Here is a 26834-nt window from a genome sequence, read left to right on the forward strand (position 1 = left end):
ACAATGGAAAACCTTACTGATTTGCATTTGCTTAGAAAAACAACAATTTCAATTCAAATGTTTCAAATTGCAATTGGTGACTAAAACATTTGCTACTACCCATTGACCACATTTGATGCAATCATATATGCTTTTAGCATAGCACTGGAAAACTTTATATGATTGTCTTAGTTTTAAATAGGGCTCTTTACTTTTCTTTGAAAAAATTCTTCTTTTGAAACTGTTTTTCAAATTAATTATAGTTTGTTATTAATAGGCAAACTTATTATTTTCAATAATAGAAATATTTTTGTTTTTTTTTAGCTTTTCTGTTTTAGAATTAAAATGTTGGATACTAATTTAAATTTTAAACAAAAAATTGCGGAATGAATTTTTACATTAGTTTTTTTACTGTAAAATTTTGGATGGTTTAGGAGGAAAATAATTTTTTATTTGAGCTGAAAATCTATTTATTTTTGGTCTTCTGCAGGACTTAAGCAATCCTAATCCCCAGTATTCTTGCTCATTGATGTACAGCAAAACTGCAGTGAAATTGTAGCTATTGAGAATATATATTCTTTTTACAAAATTAAAATGTATTACCTCCTGGTAATGCAAAAACCTTTCCTAAGTCAAAACAAAGGATTGTATTTTCATAAATAAATTTCAGAGACAATCAAAATCTAGCATAATCTGCTGATTGTGAGCTGTAACAAAACAATGTCCAACATTTTTAGAACTGAGTCAGAGTGGAGAAGGTTTTTAGTGTAGGAGAGAAACAAAATAGGAAAAATTAGGAGAAAATAGAGAAAACAAAAATTTTCAATTCGGTAATAGGCTCCTTTGTTTTCACAAGCTTTTTTTTTTATCACAGATCCATAAGAAAAGACAGATTTTGAAGACTTTATATAACATCAAACAGTTTGATTTTCAATGAACTCTCCTTCAGAACAGTAGTAGACAGAGGTGACTTTATGAGAGGACAGAGGAGGCACTTGCTCCAAGCGCGCAAATTTTTTGGGGTGCAAAATTCCAAATACATAATCCAACAGTTGTGATCTTTTTTTAATATTTGAAATTTTATTTTTATTAGAATAAAATAGAGGATAAAGTTAATAAATTAGTAACTAGTTAAATAAATTAAAAAGTACAAATGATAATTATTAGAATTATTCAATTAAAATAATTAATAACGATTAAATTCTTTAAATTTACAAATAATGAAAAAAACTATTAATTAATTAGTAAATTGAAAATTACTTTTGTTAATAAATGATTTTTTTCTTTTTTAATTCAGCTTACGAGATTGAGTTAAACTTTGAAAGATCATTGTGAAGAGGGCAGGGGATTGAGCAGACTTGGGGATAAGACATAGGTAAATTGAAAGTTTTTTTTCCCGAAAATGACATCTGAAAAGATATTTCATCATTAGATACTTCATCTTAATCCATGAAAATCAATTCCACACACAGAATCTTTCTAAATGGTGTTCTATCCCTAACAGAAAAACAGAAAGCTATGTGTATAAAACATTTACTATGTATAAGTGTCAAATAAAAATAATTTAATGTTGCAGGAAGAGCTCAAACAAAAACAACATTAGTCTCCAATTCAGACAAAAATTATGTTTCTACACTATAAGCTGCTATGGGGCTTATATCTATGCATGGTCAAGTAGCTAGACAAGTCAAGAAACGCCAAGGGCTGTGAAGTCCTCAAGATGGTCCATCTGGAGTATCTCAAGAACAACTAAGGGTATTAAGTTGAAGGCTTTCGGAGAATGTTGAACTAAACAAAAATACGCTAAGTGCATCCAGGCTTTCAAAAAGGTACATTTGAAATATCTTAGGAACGGTTTAAGTTATTTATTTGAAACTGTAAGTGCTACTGCTATTACTACAGCTGCTGCTACTACTCCTGCGACTACTTGTGACTGCAACTACAACTCCAACTGCTTCCAACAACTTATGACTGCAACTGCAGCTACTTGTGACTACTAGTGAGCTATATCTAAAGAACTTGAGCATAGCCAGGTGCATTTGTGCAATATTCCATGAACATTGTTTGTATATATATATATATTGTAGAGTAGACTTCTGCAAAGGCTTTAGGCATGAAAGGCCTCTCACTTCAAAGGCCTTCTTAATAATTTTCTTACTGACTGAAATTACAGACCCCTTGCCATACATACTTGACAGTTCCTCCGATGCAAATATATATATATATATATATATATATATATATATATATATATATATATATATATATATATATATATATATATATATATATATATATATATATATATATATATATATATATATATAGGCTTTAGGCATGAAAGGCCCCTCACTTCAAAGGCCTTCTTGATAATTTTCTTACTGACTGAAAGTCCCCCCCCCATGCAAATGTCACATCATTCAGACTTTCTAGATATTAATCATCCAACAACGCCTGATGGGTAAGTTAATAAACTCAGCCTTTTAAATTTTAACATATGATGGTATTTTTACATATGGAGAAAATTTCCTAGGGGAAATTGTGAAAGGGGGATGGGGGTTCTGATGGAATTTCCATGGTAAGAATTTAGCGAGGAGATGGATATTTTCTGGAGGAAATTTTCTGCGTGGGGAATTTCCAGAGGGTGATTTTCCACAGAGGATATTTCTGCACTGGGAACTTTCCAGGGGGAGAATTTTGCATGAGAAATTTTCTGCATGGGAAATTTTTAGTGGAAGGGGAGTTTTCCAATGAGATTTTTCCTTGAATTTCCTTTGCTTTGAGATCGCACCAATGCGAAATGGGTATGCTAGTATCTGTTTTAGATCGGGAAGATACTAATACAAGAATTCTAGTTGCTCCTTTATGACTAGAAAGTACAAGGTATCAGTCAAAACAGTATATGTTCCTGTAGAACTGCCTCATGGAGACAGTAGTAACTCAGATAAATTTTCATTGCAGCTACAGGAACAAATAGACAGCCCCCCAGGTTGAAATATGGTATTTTGAATTGAGGATTTTAATGGTCAGATTTGTAGAAATATGGGATAGGTGGTATCCTAAGATAGATTGGTTGATAGTCTTAATTAAGGCATAGTCTTTCTATACGTTGGTTGATTTAAAACTCTTGCTTCCTGTGACTTTCAACCGAGACAAGTAAGTCTTTTGCCTCAAAATAGTTATAAAAAAGGTCTTTATGAAACATGATTTTGCTTTTATTTCGATTACAAGTCATGTAATAAAAACAGAAATCCAGAATTAGAACAAATAATCAGAAGTAACTTTTATGAACGAAAATCAGGTACTTAAGCCTTCTTAAATAAGGAACGTAATTATACAACACAAGTACAGCATTTTACTTTGATAAACATACAATCTATGTAATTAAAAATATGCACCAACAAGCTTTATGGCATATAGTTTTTTTCATTTTTTTATTATTATAGATATTTGGAAGACTCAAGTGGAATAGGACCCGAAGTAAAGCCTGCATATTAAATTATTCCCAAAAGTGATAAATTTACAGTTAAGTTTTTAGTGTATCCCTTTAAAACCCCCTTTTAAGCCCTATTACACAAAGAGCATTGTCAATCAGCTAAGGAAGACTTAGCCCAAAAGTAACCAAAACTGTAAAAAAGAGAATTTTCAATACAAAAGAATGAACTTGTGACAACAGAATGGATTTCAAACAGTTCGTGGTAACAAACTGTAAGTAAGGAACAATGCAACTTAATAGTAACCGAAACTCTAAAAAACAGTCCTCATAACATTAGATGAATCAAAAGAATCGAATTTTGAAGCTTATTCAAAATGTATAAAATTCATCAAATTTAATGTTACCCATCAAGAGTTACAACCCTGAAAAATTTCAATGCCCCTAAAACATCAAGTGATCTGAATGGAAATCACATGATAAGCTTCAGCATATCAAGGGACTCTGTTGTATACGCCTCAAGCTCCTATACACAAAAATGTGTTTATTTGTTTGTTTTCCCCAGGGGTATTGTAAGGAACTAGTTGTCCTAAAAGATTGGAAGAGGGCTCATTTGATTGAAAATCAAAAGTTCTAGTGCTGTTTTTAAGTTACAAAAGATACTGGAGGGCAGCTAGCCCCTCCCCCCGTCCAAACCCCCTTTTCCCCAAAAATTACATGATCAAAATTTTGAGATAACCATTTTGTTGAACATAGTTGAAAAATCTAATAAATATGTCTTGGAGGATGACTTGACCCTCCAGAGCCCCCAGAGAAAGGGCTGCAAGATACAAACTTTGCCCATTGTTTACATATAGTATTGGTTCTTTGGAAGTATAGACATTTTTCAGGGGTAGGGAGTTTTTCGTGGGGGAATGGGAATTTTCCATGGAGGGAAAGCCGGATTTCCTGGAATTATTTAAAAACATGATCAGAAATTATAAAAAAAAAGTTTTTGGAACTCAAAGTGAGGAGCAACATTAAAACTTAAAACAAACAGAAATCATTACATATATAAAGGGTTCCAGTCCTCAATACCTTGCTCTTTGCACAATTTTTTTTTTAGAAGTTTAAAAAAAGCTTAAAATTCTGATTAAACGACCCTTGTGTTTCAGGAGTCATTCTTAAATAATTGGAACAAAAAGTCAAACTTTGGCATAAAGAGAGAGGTATTGAGGAGGGGATAACCCCCCTCACATACATAATAATTTCTGTTTGTTTTAAGTTTTGATGTTGCTCCTTACTTTTATTTAATTATATATAAATATATGTTATTAATTATATACTCATATATATATATATATATATATATATATATATATATATATATATATATATATATATATATATATATATATATATATATATATATATATATATATATATATATATATATATATATATATATATATATATATATATATATAAATATATATATATATATATATATATATATATATATATATATATATATATATATATATATATATATATATATATATATATATATATATATATATATATATATATATATATATATATATATATATATATATATATATATATATATATATATATATATATATATATATATATATATATATATATATATATATATATATATATATATATATATATATATATATATATATATATATATATATATATATATATATATATATATGTAATTCCTTAAGTTTAATCCTACCCATCAAAAGTTACAAGCCTGGGAAAATTTGCCTTATTTTGTAAACATCTCAATGAAAATCATCCTCAGATTCAGCATGTCAGAGAATCCTGATGTAGCATCAAGCTCTTGTATCTACAAAAATATGAAATTTGGCATTTTTTGCCAGAACAGAAATCAGGGGTGCATCTTTATTTTTTTTTTATATTTCTGTTTCCCAGGGGTGATTGTATTAAACTAATTCTTAGAAGATCAAGATAGGGCCCATTTGCGGGAACCAAAAGTTTTAGTGCCCTTTTCAAATGACGAAAAAGATTGGAGAGCAACTAGCACCTCTCCCACAACCTTTTTTTCTGCAAAGATATTTGATCAAAATGTTAAAACATCATTTTGATTCAGGATAGGTGAAGGGTGCAATACCTGTGCCTTTGGGGATGACAAGACCCCCCATAGCCACAGGTAAAAGGCTGTAAGTTATGCAACTTGTCCTGTGTCCACATATAGCATTTGGTATTGGGAAATATACGGAAGTTTTCTTTGAGGGGATCTATTTTGATGGGGAGGGGATTTTTCAGGGGGAGAATTTAACAGGAGGGAGCTTTGGATGGAAATCTTATACGGACGGAGGGAAGGGGATTTCCTAGGATGATTTGAAGATGGCTGGAAATTAAATAAAAGAAGCAAGTTCTTTCAACTGAAATTAAGGAACAACATTAAAACTTACAATGAGCAGAAATTATTCTGTATGTGAAGGGGGCTACCCCTTTTTCAAGCCTCACTTTTTATCCCAAAGTTTGACTTTTTGTCACAATTCTTTAAGAAAAACTGCTTGACCACAAGGGTCATTGAATTTTAATGAGAACTATTTGAAAAGAACCTTAAGACTTTAGTGCTAAGACCAAGGGTTTAGTAAGGGGGAACCTTCCTCATATACAGAATAATTGCTACTCATTTTAAGTTTAAATATTGGTCCTCAGTTTTAACTGTTTTTTTTTCAATCTCAATCAAAGTGATTATTTAGACATGTTAGGGTAAAGTTTTGTTCTATATGCATGACTTTTGCTAAGTAAATTTTTGTACAAATGTTGAATAGTGTGATTATAAGCAAACTTTTGTTAAATATGGAGTGGCATTGAAATTAAAAACAAACAGAGATTTTTTCATTTATAAGAGGAACTGCCCCCTCCTCTAACCCCTTGCTTGTTACAGTAAAGTTTACAGTGGCTAGCACAAAATTTTCGTTGGGTGGTTTGGAAATATGAGGGTGTGGGAGGGTGCTGGTTGCCATACAATCACTTTTGCTCCTTAAAAAGGGTACTAGAAACTTTAATTTTCAATGAAATTAGCCCTTCCAAAGTTTATAAAAGTCTTTCATACACAGTGCCCTGGTGGAAATGTCCCCTTAACCCTATTTTCGGCAATGCTACTTCTCTGACTATGAAAAATGAGTTTGTGTGTAGATTTGTACAGCCTAATATGATATCTGAGTGGACATATGCTATTCTAACCATGAAACAAGTCATTAAATCACAATCATTTAAAAGGGACCCACTGGAAAGAATGCAGCTTAAGCAATAAAGGAGGCTGTAATTTAATACTTGTTTGTTATGATATAAGGATGTGAAATTTTAGCCAAAGTGTAACTTTGCCACGGTGGATATGGGTATTTTTAATAGGAATCATACTAAAAGTGAATGATAAAATAGGTTCTTCATAAGCACCTCGTAAACTAGCAACTTACAATGATTGAAATAGTATTTTGATCTTCAGACAATTCATTTTCATTGGATACATATCAAATTTGTTGCAAAGGTCTTCTGTAAAACTTGTGTACAGAATTTGAAAAGCCAATGAGGACAACAAATTCCTTAATGTGGTTTCAAACCAGGGCTTTGGATTTGGAATTTTAGTCAATTTTTTGTTGAATGGAGTCATAGTCAGAGTAACAGGAATAATGTAAGACCCTTTCGAGTCAGAGTTATGGAAAGACATAAAGGCTGGACTCAAGTCAAATACTCTTAAATACTACTAAAAAAATGCAAAAATAAACAAAATTCACTTTGTAGGCTATTATAGTGAAAAGGATTTTATTTACACCATAGTACTAAAGTACTACTACAGAAACAAATTACCAATTATTTTGCATCACTATTGAAAAACATACATATAATACTTGCAAATACATTACATACAAAATTCAGAGAGATAGAAAAATACTAAATACATTTACAGAAATACCTCTTTTGCACTCTACAGCAATCCTGACTATGCATAATATAACGTTTATAAGATAAATATTAGCTATTAACAGAGTTTTTAAAATTAAATTTAGAGAAGAATTTGATCAAACTATGTATTTTGAAAATTTTAAATATCTACCAGTTACAGAAGTTAAGTTTCTCATGTAGATATAATATAAGTATATTCGTTTAAAAATCCTACAGTTGCCATCATTTGTACAGTTGGCAACACAGGTAAGGTAACTTGTAAAAACATGTAAATTACTATATTAAATACAAAAATGTTTTAGCAACAATTCTACCTTTTAAATTGAAATTAAAAAAAATACCCAAAAACTTACCAACTTGCTGGGGAGGTACATATATGATGATTGATGAAAAGATTGCTTGAGTTAAAGCATAGACAGGATACAGATAATCATAATGTGATCTAGAATAGCTCTATTGAATGAAGTAGAGCAGTTGGAAATTGTGCCTTTGTTTCCCTTAAAATTTGATAGCAGGAACTTTTTTCTTCTTGGTTTCCAAAAATATTTGTTCCATACCTTCATTTCTATTGCTAATTTCATAACATTAAAGCTTAAAACAAACAGAAATTGTTCTGCATACAAGGGAGACTGCTGCTACTCAATTCCTTGCTCTTCACTCTAAATTTGACTTTTTTCAACATTTCTTTAAGAATGACTGCTGAACCAGTCGAGCCAGTGAAATGGAATAAGGAGCTTTTTAGAGCACTAAATTTTTTTTTTAGCACAACAAGCAAGAGACTGAGGAGGAGGAAGCTATAATATTTGAACTTAAAATAATTTTTTGTGACCTGACATAAATTGGTCACACACCTCATTGATAACAGATATGCCAATAATGACTGGAAACCAACTGGTTACTAGTAGCTAAAACCAGTGACATTACTAGCCAAAATATTGGGGAGGGGAATAGATTTTACCAACTGACTGGTCAATTTTACCAACTGTTTTTGTCAATAATTAGCATAATGTCCATTTTCAACACAATACATAGAATCACTGCACAAGTCAGCAAAACTGCTGCATTTACCACCCACGATTTAGATTTCAGTACATATCATGCCATTATTTTAATGCTGTTACTTAACCAAAAGGAAAGTTATGACATCATCTGTAAAATCACAATAGGAGTTAGTAAAACTGCTGTGTTTACCACAGCAGTTTGAAGCACCACAATTTTCCTGCTTATTTTTTGTTACCAAGTGACCAACAACCTTGGGAGGGGGCACCCCCCCATACATGACAGCCCTGCCTTGAACACTATTCCAGACTAAACAGTATATTACCACCCTATTTCATAATATATCTGATAATAACAACTGAGTAATACCACCTACTTCCCATATTTGCTACAGTTTTTAAATAAATTAGTTGTGATGTTGTGACCAAGATAATTATGTTTCTTAGTTATTGATTTTTCATCAAATACTATGGATAATAATAAAAAAAAGTTACCAATTTGTAACTTGCTTTCTCTTTTTTTTTAAATTGGCACTGAAAATCAGCTTTTAATGAGATATAAGGGTAAAATTATAGATAAGGAGCTTTTTGCTACCTTGGAAAGTAGTTGAGATAAGTAAATGAAACTTTCAGGAATATTGCTAGAGACTAAACTATGCTACAGGAAGATCTTTTGTACTATTTTCATTTTTTCTTCCCCTAAAGGGAACTGGCTTTTTAATGACCTTGGAGAAACTTCATATAATAAAAGTAAAAATTCCAGAAATAGATCTGTAGCACACACAAAGCCTAAGGAAGGTTTAGTTATAAATTATAACTTTGCTACATTCTCACTTATAAGGCTTTAAATTTTTTTAGCTCATTAGAACTGTGCTACCAAAATCCAAAATTCAAGAAAAATTAACTCAAACCAAATTGAAAGATATTTTTTTTTAAGGGTAGAACAGGTATGCACCTGTCTTTTATGAAATTTTCTAAGTCTTAATGTATCACTCTTGTTTGCAAACTATTCTAAAAGAAATACTATAATAAAAAATTGGTAGAACCATTTGATATCTCAATAAGCATTATTCCAATATACAATGGTTGCTACCACAATATTGCAGCCTATCCCCCTCCCCCAACTGTGCCTGACATAACCCTAAATAATATATTTATGCATAGTTTTTCATTGCTTAAATTGTCATATCATATATCTTTGTTAAGAGTTATTGACAAATATATCTTGGTTAAAAGCATCACATTATCACAAAAGAATAAAAAAGTTATAGCATTTTTATTGTTGCATTGTCTTCTCATATTTTTTTAGCAGAGCCTAGCGCTATTCTGGCCTTATCAATCAGTATTAGTGGGGTACATGGTCATGACAGTGACCATTATATTTTGAAAGACTGTTGGTTGGGGATTGAATTACATATTTCTTTTACTATCACAGGATTTCTATTTCTTTTCAAATGGCATACAGGCCTAAATGATCAGCCATAGGCAATAGTCTGAAAATAACAGGTATGAACAAAGTTCCTAAGCTGCCACTAGCATAATTCAACATAATTATCTGCTGACACTTTAGTAGCACAACCTGTATTTGACCACTTTTCTTTGAGCTAAAAGTATTTTTATATGTAAAAATGGTATCTTCAGACAAAATCTTTCAACAAATTTGAAAACTGCAAAGTAGCATTGCTACCCCATGTTTTCCATAATGGGAAAAAACCTTCCCATTATGGAAAACATAATTTAGGCTTGTAAATTCTTCTTGAAAGTGTTGTTCTCTTAAAAACTTTTTAAGATAACAAAAAGCCCCCCCGCCCCCCAATTCAGAATTTTGCTGAGATAAGAACTTAAAATTAACAGATTCAGCAAAAAATAAATTTTTTGCAGTTCATATTTTTCTGGACTTGCCAAGTGTAATTGAAGCTAAAAAACTCCTCTACGATGCAGCTGTACCTGGGACTGAGCTACCAAGAAGACAGGGGCTGAAGGCTTTGGAAAGCCATCTGAAGGATATGTTAGGTATGTTCAAGAAATGTGACAATGAAGACATAAACCTACCAATGTTTGTAATTCAATCTCCAAATGATGTACCTGTCATCCCTGCTTTGGTTTATTCGAGTTTCAACGCAAAATAGAATAGAATGGAACACTTCCTAAAGACTGTTTCAAGTAAGTTCAATTCGTATGATAATCACTTTCCACCACTGCCTGCCGTCAACTGACTCTCACACCACTGTTGTTGTCTCTAAAGTGCTGAAAACACTAAATGACCCAATAAAATGCAAGGAAGTGCTTGATAAAGTGAGCTGTCCTGATGCAGTTACCAAGCTGAGTTTGCGAGGTGACAAATGGCTAATCAATGTTAAAAATCTGCTGCTGAAGAATTCAAAGACTCTATTTCAGTGATTTTAGCAGAATCTCCATCCAAGGTGAACACTAAGTGGTTTTTCAGGATAGTCAAAGAAATATCAAAGGACTTAGACCTCTCATTCTTTCAAGGATATCCAGATGTGGTGGAAGCTATGCAGCTTGGTGACACTGGCATGGTTAAGCTTGAGTTCTGTGACTCCATGTCAAAAGCCAAGGCTATGCAAAATGGTGTTAAACTTAGATATTAATAATTATCTGTTGGCACCTTGGTGCTGTCTAAAATGGTGTTTGCCAGACCATAAAGTAGCTGATTGTGCAAGTTTGGTTTCGAAGTGTGCACGCTGTGCGGGCCCTCATATTTCCCCCAAGGATTTTCCCTGCCAGCTTGATGCAAGATGTGCCAATTGTGGTGAAAATCATGCCTCCTTTAGTCTTGGATGCAAAGTACTGAGAGATATCATTGCCAAGAAGAAATGGTTGTGGCTGTTTCAATTGTTTTGCTTAATATAAATGGTACTCATTTAAAGGAGCATATGATTGATGAATTGTGGGACCAGTTTGACATAGTATGCCTTCAAGAACACTTCCTGACATCTACTAGCATTAACGTGTTAAAAAGAAGTTTTAATTATTCCGTTTTTACAACTAATGCTGAGGTTACTTTTGGTAGACCTTCTGGAGGCCTCGCGATTCATAGTGGTTGGTGACTTCAACACAGATATCACAAGTCAGTCAGTTCAATCCAATATATTCCTTAATGCTTTTTCTGCTTATAAAATAGTCAAGAAAAGTGTTGATTATTCATATATTCACCAATCTGGAAGATTGTCTAATATTGACCATGTAGTTCCCTCGCCAAATATTAATGTATGGACTGTTCTTGTTCATGAAGACTATCGTGATATTGACCACCTCCTGATTTTGTTCTCTGCTTCAGTAGTCGCTTCCTGTTCTACTAGACCATTTACACAAAGTTCTAAGTGATTTTACAGGAATAACTGGAGTAGAACTAACTTTGCACTTTATATTACTATGTTGTCTGCATTATTGGGTTCTATAAAAGTTCCTTACCATTTGCTTCAAGTTACTGACTGTTTCTCAAATGATAAGCAGTCTCTAAATGATTATTATGATAAAATAATTTGGTGCTTAAAATAAGCAGAGGCGACCGCCGTTCCTCTAGAAAAGATTAAAGATAAAAATATAAAATCACAATGGGTTTTGGACCCAGAGTTAAAAGTTGTAAAGAATAAAACTAAGTTTAGGCTACAAATATGGGTGTCTTGCAGTCAGCCAAATCAAGGAGTTGTCTTCAATCTGAAGCAAAGTACCAAGCATGCTTATAAAAAAAAAACGTTTATGGCAGTCTAGGGTATCTGGTTTTGATTTTCCAGTGTTGAGAAAGGAGTGGTCTCATGTTCTGAATTTGGATAAACTTAGTAGTGATTTTTCTGAAAGTCCTATAGCAGTTCATACTTGGGTGTCATATTATAATGATATGTTCGGCAAGGTGAACCAGGAAGTTGAAAAGCTTTTTAGTATCCTTCTTGAGTTGTGTTTGCATAATTGTATTTCTCAGACTAATGTATAACCAGTTTCTACTGTTCACATTCGTCAAGCTGTTAAAAACATTCAATCTAGCTCTGTTGATCAAGATAGAATTTCTTCTTAGCATCTAAAAGTAGTTTGCCCAGTTTTGGTAGATCACATTTAGCTACTGTTTCAGATGTATTTATCTACTTCTATGGTTCCCAACAGTTTTCTCTGTGGCACAGTCACCTCAGTTTTGAAGCATGGAAAAACTTTGTTAGAGTGTAGTTCTTATTGACTAATTACTGTTTTGTGCACTCGTAGCAAAATTTTTGAATATATTCTTCTCCCTTTCATTTCAGAAAATGTTAATTTTGGTGAAAACCAATTTGGCTTTCAAAAAAGGCTGGAATGCCAGCATGCCCATTGTATTCTAGCTTCCCTCCTGTTGCAATATGTTAATGATAAATCTTCTCTTCATATCTGTGCTCTTGATCTTTCGAAAGCTTTCGATAGTATAGTCCACTCACATGCACTCTATTCCCTTTTTTCCAACAATATTAACCTTTCTATTGTTGTTTTGTTATGGTACTGGTGTTCTAACTCTTTCAGTAGTATCTGATTCAAAGGTGTTTCTTTGGCGTGGGGTCTGTCAAGGTGGTGTGCTTTCTCCAACTATTTTTAAGTTATGTATTGCTCCTATCCTTTCATCTTTGCCTTCGACTTTCATTTTTGATAGAATTGATGTCTCGTCTCTTGCTTATGTGGACAATGTTCTCCTTGTCAGTCATTCTAGGGCTGGGCTCTCACACTCTGTCAGCTGGATCTCAGACCAGTTCAGATGGATTGGGCTTATGTTGAACATTGATAAGTGCAAATATACTTCATTTAATTTGAGTACAAGTCTCCCTCTTAACTGTGGTTTTTCTCTATTCCCTGTGTCTCTTCATTTTGGTGGCTTGGTCTTCACATTACTAATAATCTCAAAACACTTTAGGCTCTAACAGTTTCTAATGCAAAAAAAAAAAACAGATAGGATATTCAAAAATTTTTGCAAATAGAGGGAGGTACAATAGAAAAGCACTTGGGAAATTATATTCTTCATTTTGCAATCACCCCTCACCAGCGATCAGTGAGAAGAATCACTTGATCATCAGAACTGGCACTAGCCAATGAACTTTTCTCCCACCTCGGATTGCTCTTCAAGGGATATTTTCTTGTGCAATGGTCAGTGCTCCATTTCTTCAGGATGTGGACAATGTTCTCCTTGTCAGTTATTCTAGGGCTGGGCTCTCACATTCTGTCAGCTGGATCTCAGACCAGTTCAGACGGATTGGGCTTATGTTGAACGTTGATAAGTGCGAATATACTTCGTTTAATTTGAGTGCGAGTCTCCCTCATAACTGTGGTTTTTTCTCTATTCCCTGTGTCTCTTCTTTTTGTTGGCTTGGTCTTCACATTACTAGTAATCTCAAAACACTTTGGGCTCTAACAGTTTCTAATGCAAAAAAAAAAAAAAAAAAAAAAAAAGATAGGATATTAAAAAATTTTTGCAAATAGAGGGAGGTACAATAGAAAAGCACTTGGGAAATTATATTCTTCATTTTGCGATCATTCTATTCTTTTTTTTTATCTGGTTTTCTTCCAATTCTGAAGCCTAAAGATCTGAATTCTATCCGAACTTATTATTTTAAATTTTCTTGGTACCTTTTATGCCTCCCTCCGTGGTTCTGGAACCAGCATCTAATATTGCAAATCAGCCTCCCTGATTTAAGGGAAAAAGTGACTGTGCTTGTGGAAAAGCTGTTGTTATCTACAGGTCTTACTGCACACCATAATTTAAGTTGTTTTATGTAAATAATTGTTATGTGTGCAAGTTTGCTTTTTTGTTGTTTTTATTTTGTTCTTGATGTACTCTTCTTCTTTTTTATAGTGGGCAATAAATAAATTATTATTATATTATTGGCTTACAAATAAAGTAAACATATCACTTGATACCTTTTTTATGCTCTTTCCAAATATAATAATCATTTTTGTTGGAAATGAATTTCCCCCTACCTTTACATATATACCAATTCAGGGTACATATTTGCACATTAGGGCAGGGGGGGAGGGAGGGAGTTGTAAATTTTATTTCTTATGTAAATGAGAGGTAAGCTTAAACTTTACCCCCCCCCCCCCTAATATGCAAATAAATACCCTGAATTGGTATATATAGGGGCAGGGGTAAAATACATTTTGAACAAAAATGATTATTATATTGGAAAGAGCATAAAAAAAGGCATCAAGTGGTATGTTTACTTTATTTTTAAGTCAATAATATGAACTATAAAAATTTACCATGTAGCCTAGGGCTACAGGCCTACTGAGGAAAAATACCTCACAACTTTTTAATTTCCCCTCTAATAACCATAGAACAAAAACAGATCAATATGTAAATCAATCCAATTTTGTTTAACAGTTACTAGAGGGAATATACATTTCAGCCCCTTTGGAAATGAATTTCCAAAGGAAATGAATTTCCAAAGGAAATGAATTTCAGCCCCTTGCCTATATATGCCAATTCAGGGTATGTATTTCTACATTATGGGGGGTGGGGGCAAATTTTTTTCTGATGTAAATGGGAGGTAAGTTTAAACTTTACCCCCCTCTAATGTAGAAATATATACCCTAAATTGGCATATATAGGGGGGTGGGGGCTAAAATTCATTTCTGATAAAAATGATTATTATATTCATAATCAGCATAAAAAAGGCATTGAATGGTGTATTCACTTTATTCCTAACTCAATAATATGATTTGGTATATATTTACCAAGTTTTTTTTTGCACTCCTGGAAATGTACAATTATGGAGAAAAATTGGTAAAGTTCTATCAAATCATATAATTTATGAAGGAATATATTTAATACAACGTTTTATGCCTTTTTTATGCTTATTTAGAATATATTAAGAAGTTATTTCGGAAATTAATTTCAGCCCCTCCCCCCTATACAGCCTATACCAATTCAGGCTTGGGGGAGGTATGTATAGGGGGGGGGGGCTGAAATTCATTTCTGATAGAAATGATTATTATAGGCTATTCATAATCAGCATAAAAAAGGCATCAAATGGTGTATTCACTTTATTCCTAACTCAATAATATGATTTGGTAGAACTTTAACAAAAAAATCTTTTTGATAGGTACCTGACTGATGGTATGCACTGAATTCTCTGTAGGCTAACTCTTTTGATTTCTTCAAATTGATTTGAGTTTGTCAAAATAATGGAAAATGCATTGCATAGCCTATATATAATTCAGGGTAGTCAATAGCCTATATTTGCACATTAGAGGATGGAGGGTTTCAAGTTCATTTCTGATACAAATAAATGTTATAGGCTATCTTGATTCAGCATAAAGTTCTGATTCTAAAGGTAGGCTAGACTACAGTATGTTTATTTGTAAGCTCTCTCATTAGTGAGTTAATATCTTAGGAATGAAAACAATACTTCCCAGGCCTAGAATTAGCCCATATGAGATCCCTTAGGCTGGACCTAGCCTATTTTGCTGCCTAGACCTAAGTCAAGCCAAGGAATATCATTTAAGGCAGATAACCTAGGCTATTTTAGAGGATCATAATATTGCTTAGGAACCAGTCTATAGAATATGAGAATTTCAGGTAGGCTACCTTAACTGAGTCAACTGGGTACATGACACAATGTTCAAGGACCCCAGCAATGGCACCAGCTGTCATATGTGTTAATGGTCCTGATGTAGGAGGGAGACTTTCATAATCGTCTGGATCAGCCATACTATAGCATCCAGTACACCTGCTAAATGAAGACTATTTACTAAACACTTTTGATCATATTTAGGATTTTGGCCTGTTTTTTTCAGCTGTTGTGAATTTCCACGTGGAAGGCATATTTCTTTTCATTATGTAAATAAATGTAATCCTGAAACAAAATGGCATTTCAAAATAATAGCTAAAGTTTTCCATAAATGAGATGGAAAAGAAAACAATGAGTTATTAAAGTATTTTTCAAATTAGTCTATGCAATAAGCGAAATTTGGACACGAATTTCGCGTTATTTTAGTATTTCACTTAGTTTTTTTGAGAGAAGTTAAAAAGTGCGAAAAATTTGAATTGACATAAATGCTATTTTTTGTGGATCCAGATTAAATGATGCATGAATTGGCAGATACATGGAGCACGAAAGAAAAACTAGCTCTTTTTTCAGCTGTATCATCTGTTGGCAAAGATTGGTAGGTTGTCTTATTGCCATGACATGATAGGCCTATTAGTCTCAGATTGTCTGCTGCTGAATTCTCAGCCCCCCCTATTTAGGCTATACCTAACCCTCAATTGACATCTATAGGGGGGGAGGGGCTGAAATTCATTTCCGATAGAAATGCTTATTATATTCGTAATCAGCATAAAAAAAGGCATCAAATGGTGTATTCACTTTAGTCCTAACTAAATAATATGATTTGGTAGAACTTTACCCTTACAATGACCTTGAAGTTCTTTTTCAACCAAATTTTAACAAATTTTAAACAATTTTAACTCCAAACGAAATTTAGGGTGAAGTTCTAGTTGAAGGGATTCTTGCTAGCCTATCTTGGAAACTAATTGACTTAGGTCAATTAAGCTTTCAGGAATAGGTTAAATGCAGGTCTCTAAAAAATTTTGTGGGAAAGGGTTTTTGAGTCAACTATCTCTAATCTTCTCATACATCTAGGGCCTGGGGTAGCAGTGCAATGCTAGGCATACAGCTTTTCCAAAGGAAATTTCTCTTATAACATAAAAGTAGCCTTGTAGATAGGCTACCATTTAGGTAAAAAACCAGTGTCTGGGAATGCTGGCTTTTCTTCTACTTTTTAAGAAAACACAGATGGGTATTCAAACCACCATGGATGCTGGCAGGGCAGGGACATGGCCCCCTTCTGGAAATTTGTGACTATAAAGAAACCAAAGGAAAGAAAGCAAAATACAGAGAAACCATGGATAAAATGGTAAATTTCTAGGTGACACTGTAATTTAGCTAAGATGAAAGTGAAAATGTCATTTGATGCCTTTTTTTTATGCTCTTTCATAATTCAATAATGGCTTCTGGGGCTAATTGGATCTTGAGCCCTTAAAGGGACCCCAAATATATTTTATATGAATTATGAAAGAATACTAAAAAGCATCAAATGATGTTTTCACTTTCATCCTAGCTAAATTATATGACCAACTGCAAATTTACTTAACTTAACTAAGTTAACTTAACAACACTAGTTAAGTTTCAATAACTTAACTAAGTGTTGATAACTTCTTTGTTTGGTTGCAAAAATGAAATAGCTAGGGCCCATTTAAGGGCTCAAGATGCAATTAGCTCCAGAAGAAATTATTGAATTATGAAAGAGCATAAAAAAGCATCAAATGATGTTTTCACTTTCATCTTAGCTAAATTATAAGGCCCACTATCAATTTACCTAATTTTTCATTTTGAACAAACTATTTTGATAATGCATTACTTTTTATAAACACTGAGTCTAAAGGCATTAAATATTTTGGTGTTTAATAACCAAGTTCAAAACTGTTGATATTGTTAAAAAATATCTGCCCAATGCTTCAGCATTGCTCATTAAAACTGAATGCTAGGAGTTTGTATCTTAGTTTTTGTAAGTAGGCTAATGTTTTGTGTATTTTTTGTAGTTATTTACTTTTTTTTATTTTATATACTTTTCCTGTAATTGACATACTTTTTCCATTGTCTTTAGAAAAATGTCTGTCTCAAAGTTTTATTAAATAATTTTTTTTTTCAACTGAAAGCAAAGAGTAACATTAAAACTTAAAACAGTAGAAATTATTATGTATATGAGGGGGGTTGCCCCCCCTCCTCAACACCTTGCACTTCACATCACAGTTTTTCAGCACTTTAAAAAAAGTTACTTATTGTTCTAATTAAAATGACCCTTGTGTTTCAGGAGTTGACTTTTAAAGAATTGGGACAAAATTTAAACTTTAGAATAAAGAGCAAGGTGTTAAGGAAGGGGCAACCCCCTCATATATGTAATAATTTTTGCAATGCAAAGATACCTGGCTCCACCTCCACAGAAAAATCCTCTGGACAATTCAAATATGTTTCAAATCTGTTCCTTGATTTCAGTTGAAAAGCTCTTTTTTTTAATTAACTTCTGATTGTTTTCCAAATCATATCCAGTCCTAACCAAGATATAGTTTGATGTTCTGGTTCCTTGAATCCCTGGTTAATTTGTTTTAAATGTGTAAATAAATAACTGTACATTGATTACTACCATCCTATGTTTAAATTTACAATTTCAATTTTGGTTAAAATTTGAATTTACCTAAAAAATTGGCAATGAGTTGTAATTTTGGTAAAAAGCCTTTGTTAATATTACTACTAAATAATTTTGGTTGGATAAAAAGGAGTATTATTACTTGTATGGATGGAAGTTCTGTGAGACTTTTGATCTTCAGTTTTTACATAACTGAAGCCATCACCACTTCTATAATAGGATGTTCTTGTCAGTAAATACATTACATAAATTCGTTTAAATACATTGAAGTACTGCATCTAAATAGAAAAAGAAAAATATTACCATTTAAAACTGCTTAAAACTAGGTTCCTAGCAGTATATGCCACCCCAAAGAAATTTCCTGGCAATGCTGATGATTACCTGCCTTACTTTTTCCACGTCTGTGCTGGTAGATATGGGAAGGTAATATTTTAGCTATATAGGGAAAGATTTTAATTAATTCCTACTCCCCCCTCCCTACCTCTTTCAACATTTATTTGAAGCTTCATGAAGAGAAAGCAGTTTTTCTATTAAAATGCACGTTTGTAGGAATCTACCCTACCCATACCTAAACAATGACTCACTCCCCCTTCATTATAGCTGATATGTAATTATAGATAATTTCAAACATAGGCTAATTTCATTACAAATAAAGCAAATCAACTTGGTTGAATCCAGTACTGCCACTGTGCAGCATTACTTCTTTTGTAACTGGGAAGCCTAAAATATAGTTATTGATACTTTTGAATCAATTAATGTCCTCTTTGAGGTTTTTGGTTTTGGTTGGGTAACAATCAACTGAAAGAATTTTATATATTTAGAATCAGCATAAAAAGCTAATACGTCTGATATAGCAATTTTCAGCACCAAGCCGCCTGAGGCCAACACAGCTACGCATGCTCCTCCTTGACCCCAATATATTCAAAGCCTCCCTTTTTGCACCCGCCCACAAAGTTCCCATTTCCTTTAAATCTTTCTTTATGACGTCCTCCCACCCCAGATGGGGACGACTTGCTTTCAGTTTAGCCCTAGATGGTTGGCCAAAAAGAACAATCTTTGGCAATCTGTCATACTTCATCTGCACAACATGCCCTAACCACCTCAACCTTTCTTTCATTATAGCCCTAGAGAGCAGTATTGAACCACATTTTTTGTATAGCCTATTGTTTGAAATACAGTCAGTCAGCCGGGTACCCAAAACAATCCATAGGCAATTTCTCTAGAAAACATCTAGCAAGTCTTCATCTGTTTTTCGGAGCGCCCATGCTTCAGAGCCATATTTGACCACTGTCATCACTGTAGCTTCTAATATTCTAATCTTGGTTTGCAGACTTATCTTCCTATTCTTCCAGACTTTTTTTAACTGTGAAAAAACACCCTGAGCCTTGACTATTCTATTTTTGACATCTTCACTGCTCCCACCATCTTTACTAATAATACTACCAAGGTAAGTGAAGCTGCCCACCTGATCAATCTTTTCATTACCCAACATCACCTTTTCATCTTCACTTATTCCTAGCCTTAGTGACTTAGTCTTCCTAACATTAATTTTCAAACCAATTCTAGCACCCTGAACTCACAAAACCTCTAAAACTTCATTCATTTTGCTCACATTTTCATCTAAGATGCTTAAATCATCAGCATAATCCAAGTCCAGGAGACTTTTTCCTCCCCATTTGATTCCGTGGTCTCCCATTGCCTTTCCTGTGCTCCTTAAAACAAAGTCCATCAAAATAATCCATATAAAGGGGGATTCAAAAAAGGCTCATTCGATTGGAAATTCAAACAACTAGTGCCCTTTTTAATAGTCTAAAGTGTTTGGAGGGCAACTAGCCCCCCCCCCCCCCCCACGCCCAACATTCCCCCAAACACATCCAAGCAAAATTTTGAGATAGCCATTTTTTTCAGTATAGTTGATTTCCAGATAGAAAATACGTTTTTCAGGAGGACACTCCCCCACAACCCTCAGGTCAAGGGTTTTAAGTTGTGCCCTGGGGGCATTTAAGGTTTTTATAGAAGGCATTGTTGTAGAAACTTCAAAAAAAGCTCATTCGATTGAAAATTCAAAGGGTTAGTGCCCTTTTTAATAGTCAAAATATTGGAGGGCAACTAGCCCCCCCACGCCCATCATTTCCCCAAACACATCCAATCAAAATTTTGAGATAGCCATTTTGTTCAGCATAGTTGATTTCCAGATAGAACATATGTTTTTGAGGAGACATTCCCCCACAGCCCTCATGGCAAGGGTTTTAAGTTATTCCCTGGGAGCATATAAGGTTTTTAACGAAGGCATTGTTGTAGAAACTTCAAAAAAGCTTATTCAATTGGAAATTCAAAGGGCTAGTGCCCTTTTTAATAGTTGACACAAAATTTGCACTTTACTGAAAAAATACAAATGAATGTGCAATGTCAGTTTAATATACATATACTGATATTTTGTAATTGAAATGTTAATATTATTTGATTTATTAAATTTATAAAAGTAAAAAATTTTATATTTTTTCAGTAAAGGGCAAATTTTGTTCTGGCCTTGGGAAGGCATAGGGGTTTTGCACCCAACTTATGTTAATTTCTGCTCGTTTTGAGTTTGACTCGGTCAATTATTGTAATTTCTGTTCGTTTGGGTTTCATTTATTTATTGATGCTGATTTGTGGTAGTTTCACGCTTGGTAGATTATTTGATTTTGTTTTTGCTCATTTTTTGTTTAATGGAGTTCTTTACTTTTCTTTGAAAAACTTATTTTTTGAAAAAGTTTTTTAAATTAATTACTTAAAAGAAACAAGATGATGTCCACCAAAGAAAAATGAATCAATTAGTATTTTCTTTAGAAAATGACAAATTTATCCCTCCTCCCGAGATTTTCAGAAAATACGTATTGTACCCCCCTACCTCTCCTGTATTCTGGTGAATTGACACCATTGTAAGCACAGTTCTTGGATTTCTTGGGGCTTCTTAGCCCAAGTCCCATAAGGTTTGAACAAGTTCAACAAATTACCATTTTCAATAAAGCATACTATCTTTTAAAAGCAAAAGAGCTCAATGTATACTGCTTGTAAGTCTTATCTTAAATTACATTGACCAGCAAGATAAGGTGGTGGTGAAGCTCCTGTAGAGTCTTTGGCACTGAGATGGCACTAGACATCTCAATTCCCAATTGAATCAACCCTATTTGAAGTTTCTACAATAATGCATTCTGTAAAAACCTTATGTGTCCACAGGGCATAATTTACAACCAGAGGGCTGTGGGGGGGGGGGTTGTCATACTCAAAAACATAATTTCCAGACCCTTCAACTATGTTATACAAAATGGTTCTATCAAAATGTTGATCGGAAGTGTTTGCGGAAATGATGGGCATGGGAAGGGGCATTTGCCCTCCCATCGCTTTTGATTATTAATAAGGACACTAGCCATCTCAATTCCCAATTGAATGAGCCATTTTTGAAGCTTCTACGACCACGCATTCTAAAAAAAAACCTTATATGCCCCCTGGGAATTACTTACAACTTGAGCCCCGAGGGCTGTGGGGGGTGGGGGGTGTCATACTCAAAAACATAATTTCCGGACCTTTCAACTATTTTCAACAAAATGGTTATATTAAAATGTTGATCTGAAGTGTTTGGGGAAATGATGGGTATGGGGGAGGGACATTCACCCTCCGATCGCTTTTGACTATTAATAAAGGCACTAGCCCTCTCAATTCCCAATTGAATGAGCCGTTTTTGAAGTTTCTAGGACAACGCTTTCTATAAAAACCTTATATGCCCCCAGGCCATAACTTACAACCTTTGTCTTGGGGGCTGTGGGGGGTTTGTTGTCCTCAAAGACATAATTTCTGGACCAAAAGACATACAACATTGACATTGACAAAGACAAAGACATTGAACAAAAGACATAATTTTTGTTCAACTACGTTGAACAAAATGGTTGTCTCAAAATTTTGAGTGAATGTGTTTGGCAAAAATGGTAGGCATGAGAGAGGGGTTACTTGCCCGACGATAGCTTCCGGATGTTAAAAAGGTCTTTGACTATTCTTGTATTAAATTAAATAAGCCTATTACTAAGAATCTAAAACAACACTTTCTATAAAAACTTATGTGCCCCCAGGGCATAGCTTACACCCCTTTCCCTGAGGGCTGTGGGAGGGGGGGTGTCATCCTCGGTGACCTAATTTGTAGAACTTTAAAGTATGTTGAACAAAATGGCTATCTCAAAATTTTGATTGGATGTGTTTGGGGAAATGGTGGCGTGAGAGGTGGGTTTGTTGCCCTTCAATCAATTTCGATTATTAAAAAGAGCACTAGCTCTCTCAATTTCCAATTGAATGAGCCCTTTTTTAAGTTTCCACAACAGTGCTTTCTGTAAAAACTTAATATGCTCCCAGGGCATAATCTACAACCCTTACCCTGAGGAGTTGGGGGGTTGTCATCCTTTTTTTTATTTACTCTCAAGAGCTAATTTCTTTAACTCTCAACTACATTGAAAAAAATGCCTATCTCAAAATTTTAATTGGTTGTTTGGGAAATGGTGGGCGAGCCCTTTCAATGAAAGGGCACTAGCCCTTTCAATTTTCAATCGAATGAGCCCTTTTTGAAGTTTCTACAACAGCACTTTCTATAAAATCTTATATGTCCCAAGGGCATAACTTGCAACCCTTGCCCTGAGGGCTCTGAGGGGGGGGGGGGTTATCATCTTCCAAGACCTAATCTCCAAAACTTTCAACTGCATTGAACAAAATGGATATCTCAAAATTGTGATTGCATGTGCTTGGGAAAATGGTGGGCAGGAGAGGGGGGTTAGCTGCCCTACAATCGCTTTCGACTATTAAAGAGGGCACTAGGTCTTTCAATTTCCAATCAAATGAGCCCTTCTTGAAGTTTCTACGACAGCGCTTTCTATAAAAATTTTATATGCCCCCAGAGCATAACTTACAACCTTGGCCCTGAGGGCTCTGAGGGGGTTATCATCCTCAAAGTCCTAAGTTTCAAAACTTTCAACTGCGTTGAACAAAATGGATATCTCAAAGTTTTGATTGCATTTGCTTGGGGAAACAGTGGGCGTGAGAGGAGGGTTAGTCCCTCCAATCACTTTCAACTATTAAAAAGGGCACTAGCCATTTCAATTTCCAATTGAATGAGCCCTTTTTGAAGTGTTTACAACAGCGCTTTCTATGAAAACCCTATATGTCTGACTATTAAAAAGGGTACTAGCCCTTTGAATTTCCAATTGAATGAGCCTTTTTTGAAGTTTTAATGACAACCCTTTCCTCTATGCCCCCAGGGCAGAAATTAAAACCTTGGCTCTGAGGACTCTGGGGGAGTGTCCTACTCAAAGACATCTCAAAATCTTGATTGAATGTGTTTGGTAAAATGGTGGGCATGGAAGGGGTGTTAGTTGCCTTCCAATCACTTTTGACTATTAAAAAGGGCACAAGCCTTTCCAATTTCCAATTGAACTAGCCCTTTTCCAAGTTTCTACTACACCTCCTTTGGTACAAAGTGGCCTGGTCTAAAACCAACCAACCAAAAAAAAAAAAAAAAAAAAAAAAAAAAAAAAAAAAAAAAACATTGTGCAAACATTGTTCTTTACATAGGCAGCTTTATTGCTCTGCCTGTGATACTGCTGAGAACTACAGCTGACCCAGAAAAGATGATACCATTTTTGGTATTTATGAGAATTTTCTGGGTTCCTTTTGTCAAGGAAGCCTCAATCCAACCTATAAGCCCAACATGGACTCCATAGCATTTAGGTTCAGTAACTGCAGGTCATGCTGCACCTTGTCAAAAGCTTTTGCTAGTGCAAGTTTCCAGTCACTAAGGAAGGCTTCGAATGTTAAGGTTATCTGGAATATCTTATTCTCATCAAGCTTCTTGATCCTTTTGAGGACATTTTCTGCAGTTATAACAGGGAGAGGCATAGAAGTAAGAATCAGGGTTGATGGAATTGCAGGTAGTGGTTTGGGCAATGACCTGGTAGAAAAATTTGTTGCAAAGCTATCATTGTAGATATTGGCAATATTTTTAAGATTAAAAACATTAGTGCTGTCCTCTTTGTTGAGATGAGTGATGCTCTGCCTTAAGGGGTTTGCAGAGGAGGCATAATGCCAAAACATATTTGGATGTTTTTTTGATTCAGCAGCAATCAACTCTTCATGTTCTTTTACTATTTTTCTGGTGAGGTTTCTCAGCTTATTTTGGCACTTTTTGTAATTTTCGTAATTGCTGTCACACTTAAATGCTTTTTTTGCATCAATCAGTGTGGTTTTGAAATTATTCCAGTTAGTTTTAATATCATCTCTGGTTAGCGCCTCCCAATTAACCTTTGCAAGGTTTTGGCCAATCAGTTGATAATTTGCAAAAGTTATTTTGACCTTACTATTTACTTTGAAGTTGACTTGTATTTTAGCTAAGATACAGATGTGGTCACTGCTACCAACCACAGGGAGGTAAGATGTTGATAGGATTTGGTTAGGGTTGCTGGTAATAAGAAGGTCTAGTTTTGAGGGTTCCTGCAAGTGTCTAAAATGAGTAGGCTGGCTCACAATCTGGGTTAAAAAATGGTCTGTAAGGATATATATTGTGTCAGGGATTCTAGTCCTGGTGTTGCTAGTTTTTTGGTTTGGAATGGGGGTGATGGATGTGACACTGTAAGCTCAGCCAGAGTTAACTAAGCTCCAAAGGGGCACCTGGAGAAATCTGGGGAAAAACTCAGGAAGAGTCAAATGATTTGCCCCCAACTGTTCAGTGCACTCCTAGCCAAAGACATCAAGATCAGGAGAGCAGTGCCTATGCAATGCAGACCATTGTTCAGCATGTGAAAAATATTTTTTTTTTAAGTTTAAAGACTTCGTTGTGATAGAGGAAAGACTATTCAGTGGGGGAAACTCTAAGCCATCCATCCAGCTAACCTCCAGCATATTAAAATCTCTAAAAAGGAATATGGTCAAGTACTTCTTATAATTTGCTTTAGAAATCATTTCAGATACTGCAAGGTATGAAACATTGATCATTGGTAGAAGGACTACAATATAAAACGCCCAACATAAATGACTCAAGACCAAACTTAATATTGACATACATATTCTCAACCAAACTGCTGCTAGAATGAATATTAAATAAACTTATAGTCTCAGCTTTCAGCTATTGCTTGCAGTAAATCACAACTCTTGAACAAAGTGGGTCATTCAGGTTACTCTACAGGTTATATCTAGGAACCTGAATATTCAATTCTTTAATCCTTGAAATAGAGTTCTTGGGACAGACCTCACAAATACGAACAATATCAGGGCTCAGTTCATAGCAAACATGCTTCAATTCAGGGAGTTTTGGAACAATTACGTCATAGTTTCATAAATCACCTTTAACATATTATTTAATTGAGCTCTGCCCTCAGTAGTGTTTCCATTCTGGCTATTTTTTTTAGCATAACTCTGTTCTTTAGCACTAATTTTAGATACTTTTCTTTTATTTACACTATGTACAGGAAGGAGACATGGGTTTAAAGCTACATTCTGTTGACTGGGGCAATGGCTTCAGGCCCGTTTTCTTCTTCTTCTATTTAACAGCAGGCGGGCTTTTCAGTAATACTATTTAGCCCTTTTCCTTTTGCTTCACTCTGTGGGCTACAGAGCTACTGGCTTGATTGCCTCATGATTATTAGATATTTTCAGATATCTTTCAGTAGATCTTTAGACTCTAGGAGTTCAATTATGAGATGATAGATGTCGATTTCTATGCTCTGTGTGCAGGTATAGTTGGCTAGGCTCTTGGCTGATAGTGAGATTTTGTGGTGTTTGAAGCATTTTAACAGTTTACAAAGTAAGGTATGTTGTGCAGACATCAGCGTATTACATTCAAATAGGCAATGGTCAATTGTTTCATTATTCATATTACAATGCCTGCAAAGAGGGGACAGGGGAATTGAACCACTTGAATTAGAAAATTTATACGAGAATGCAAGAAAATTTAGTCCATTTGTTCCACAACAAATTCTATGATAAATTTTAGAAAGACATTTATTGGGAAAGGGGAAAGGATAGGATTAATCTTATTAAAATTAATATCTGATAGTCTCCATCGGTAAATATCTCTAATCAGGATTGTTCTCCCACTTGGCTGGTCAATATTTATAGCATTTTTTGCTATTTCATCAACCTGATGATTACCACTTATGCCAGAGTGGCTAGAATATACTGAAAATAAGTTCTTATGCCACTTGAGGCAAGATTATCTATGATTCTGAGACAATGATAAGTGTCAATGTCCAACTTATACTGAGGAGCTGAAAATTTTA

At 34.2% G+C, this 26834-nt stretch overlaps 2 protein-coding genes across 2 annotated transcripts in view; one reads left to right on the top strand and one right to left on the bottom strand.

Moving 5' to 3' along the window:
- The window catches only part of LOC148956450 (mitoferrin-2-like), a 31298-nt gene extending 15135 nt beyond the window's left edge, over positions 1-16163 (bottom strand). Inside the window, exon 1 of the mRNA XM_089108301.1 lies at positions 15926-16163. Within this exon, the coding sequence (XP_088964427.1) occupies positions 15926-16048 (123 nt within the window). The 5' untranslated portion in view covers positions 16049-16163. The remainder of the gene's footprint in view (positions 1-15925) is intronic.
- A 188-nt stretch (positions 16164-16351) lies between these two features.
- The window catches only part of LOC148956451 (uncharacterized), a 76643-nt gene continuing 66160 nt past the window's right edge, over positions 16352-26834 (top strand). The window contains exon 1 of the mRNA XM_089108293.1: positions 16352-16503. Within this exon, the coding sequence (XP_088964419.1) occupies positions 16421-16503 (83 nt within the window). The 5' untranslated portion in view covers positions 16352-16420. The remainder of the gene's footprint in view (positions 16504-26834) is intronic.

This window comes from Artemia sp. Qi Xiang Cuo, chromosome 1 (genome assembly GCF_049724085.1).
Source record: "Artemia sp. Qi Xiang Cuo chromosome 1, ASM4972408v1, whole genome shotgun sequence".
Classification (NCBI taxonomy): domain Eukaryota; kingdom Metazoa; phylum Arthropoda; class Branchiopoda; order Anostraca; family Artemiidae; genus Artemia; species Artemia sp. Qi Xiang Cuo.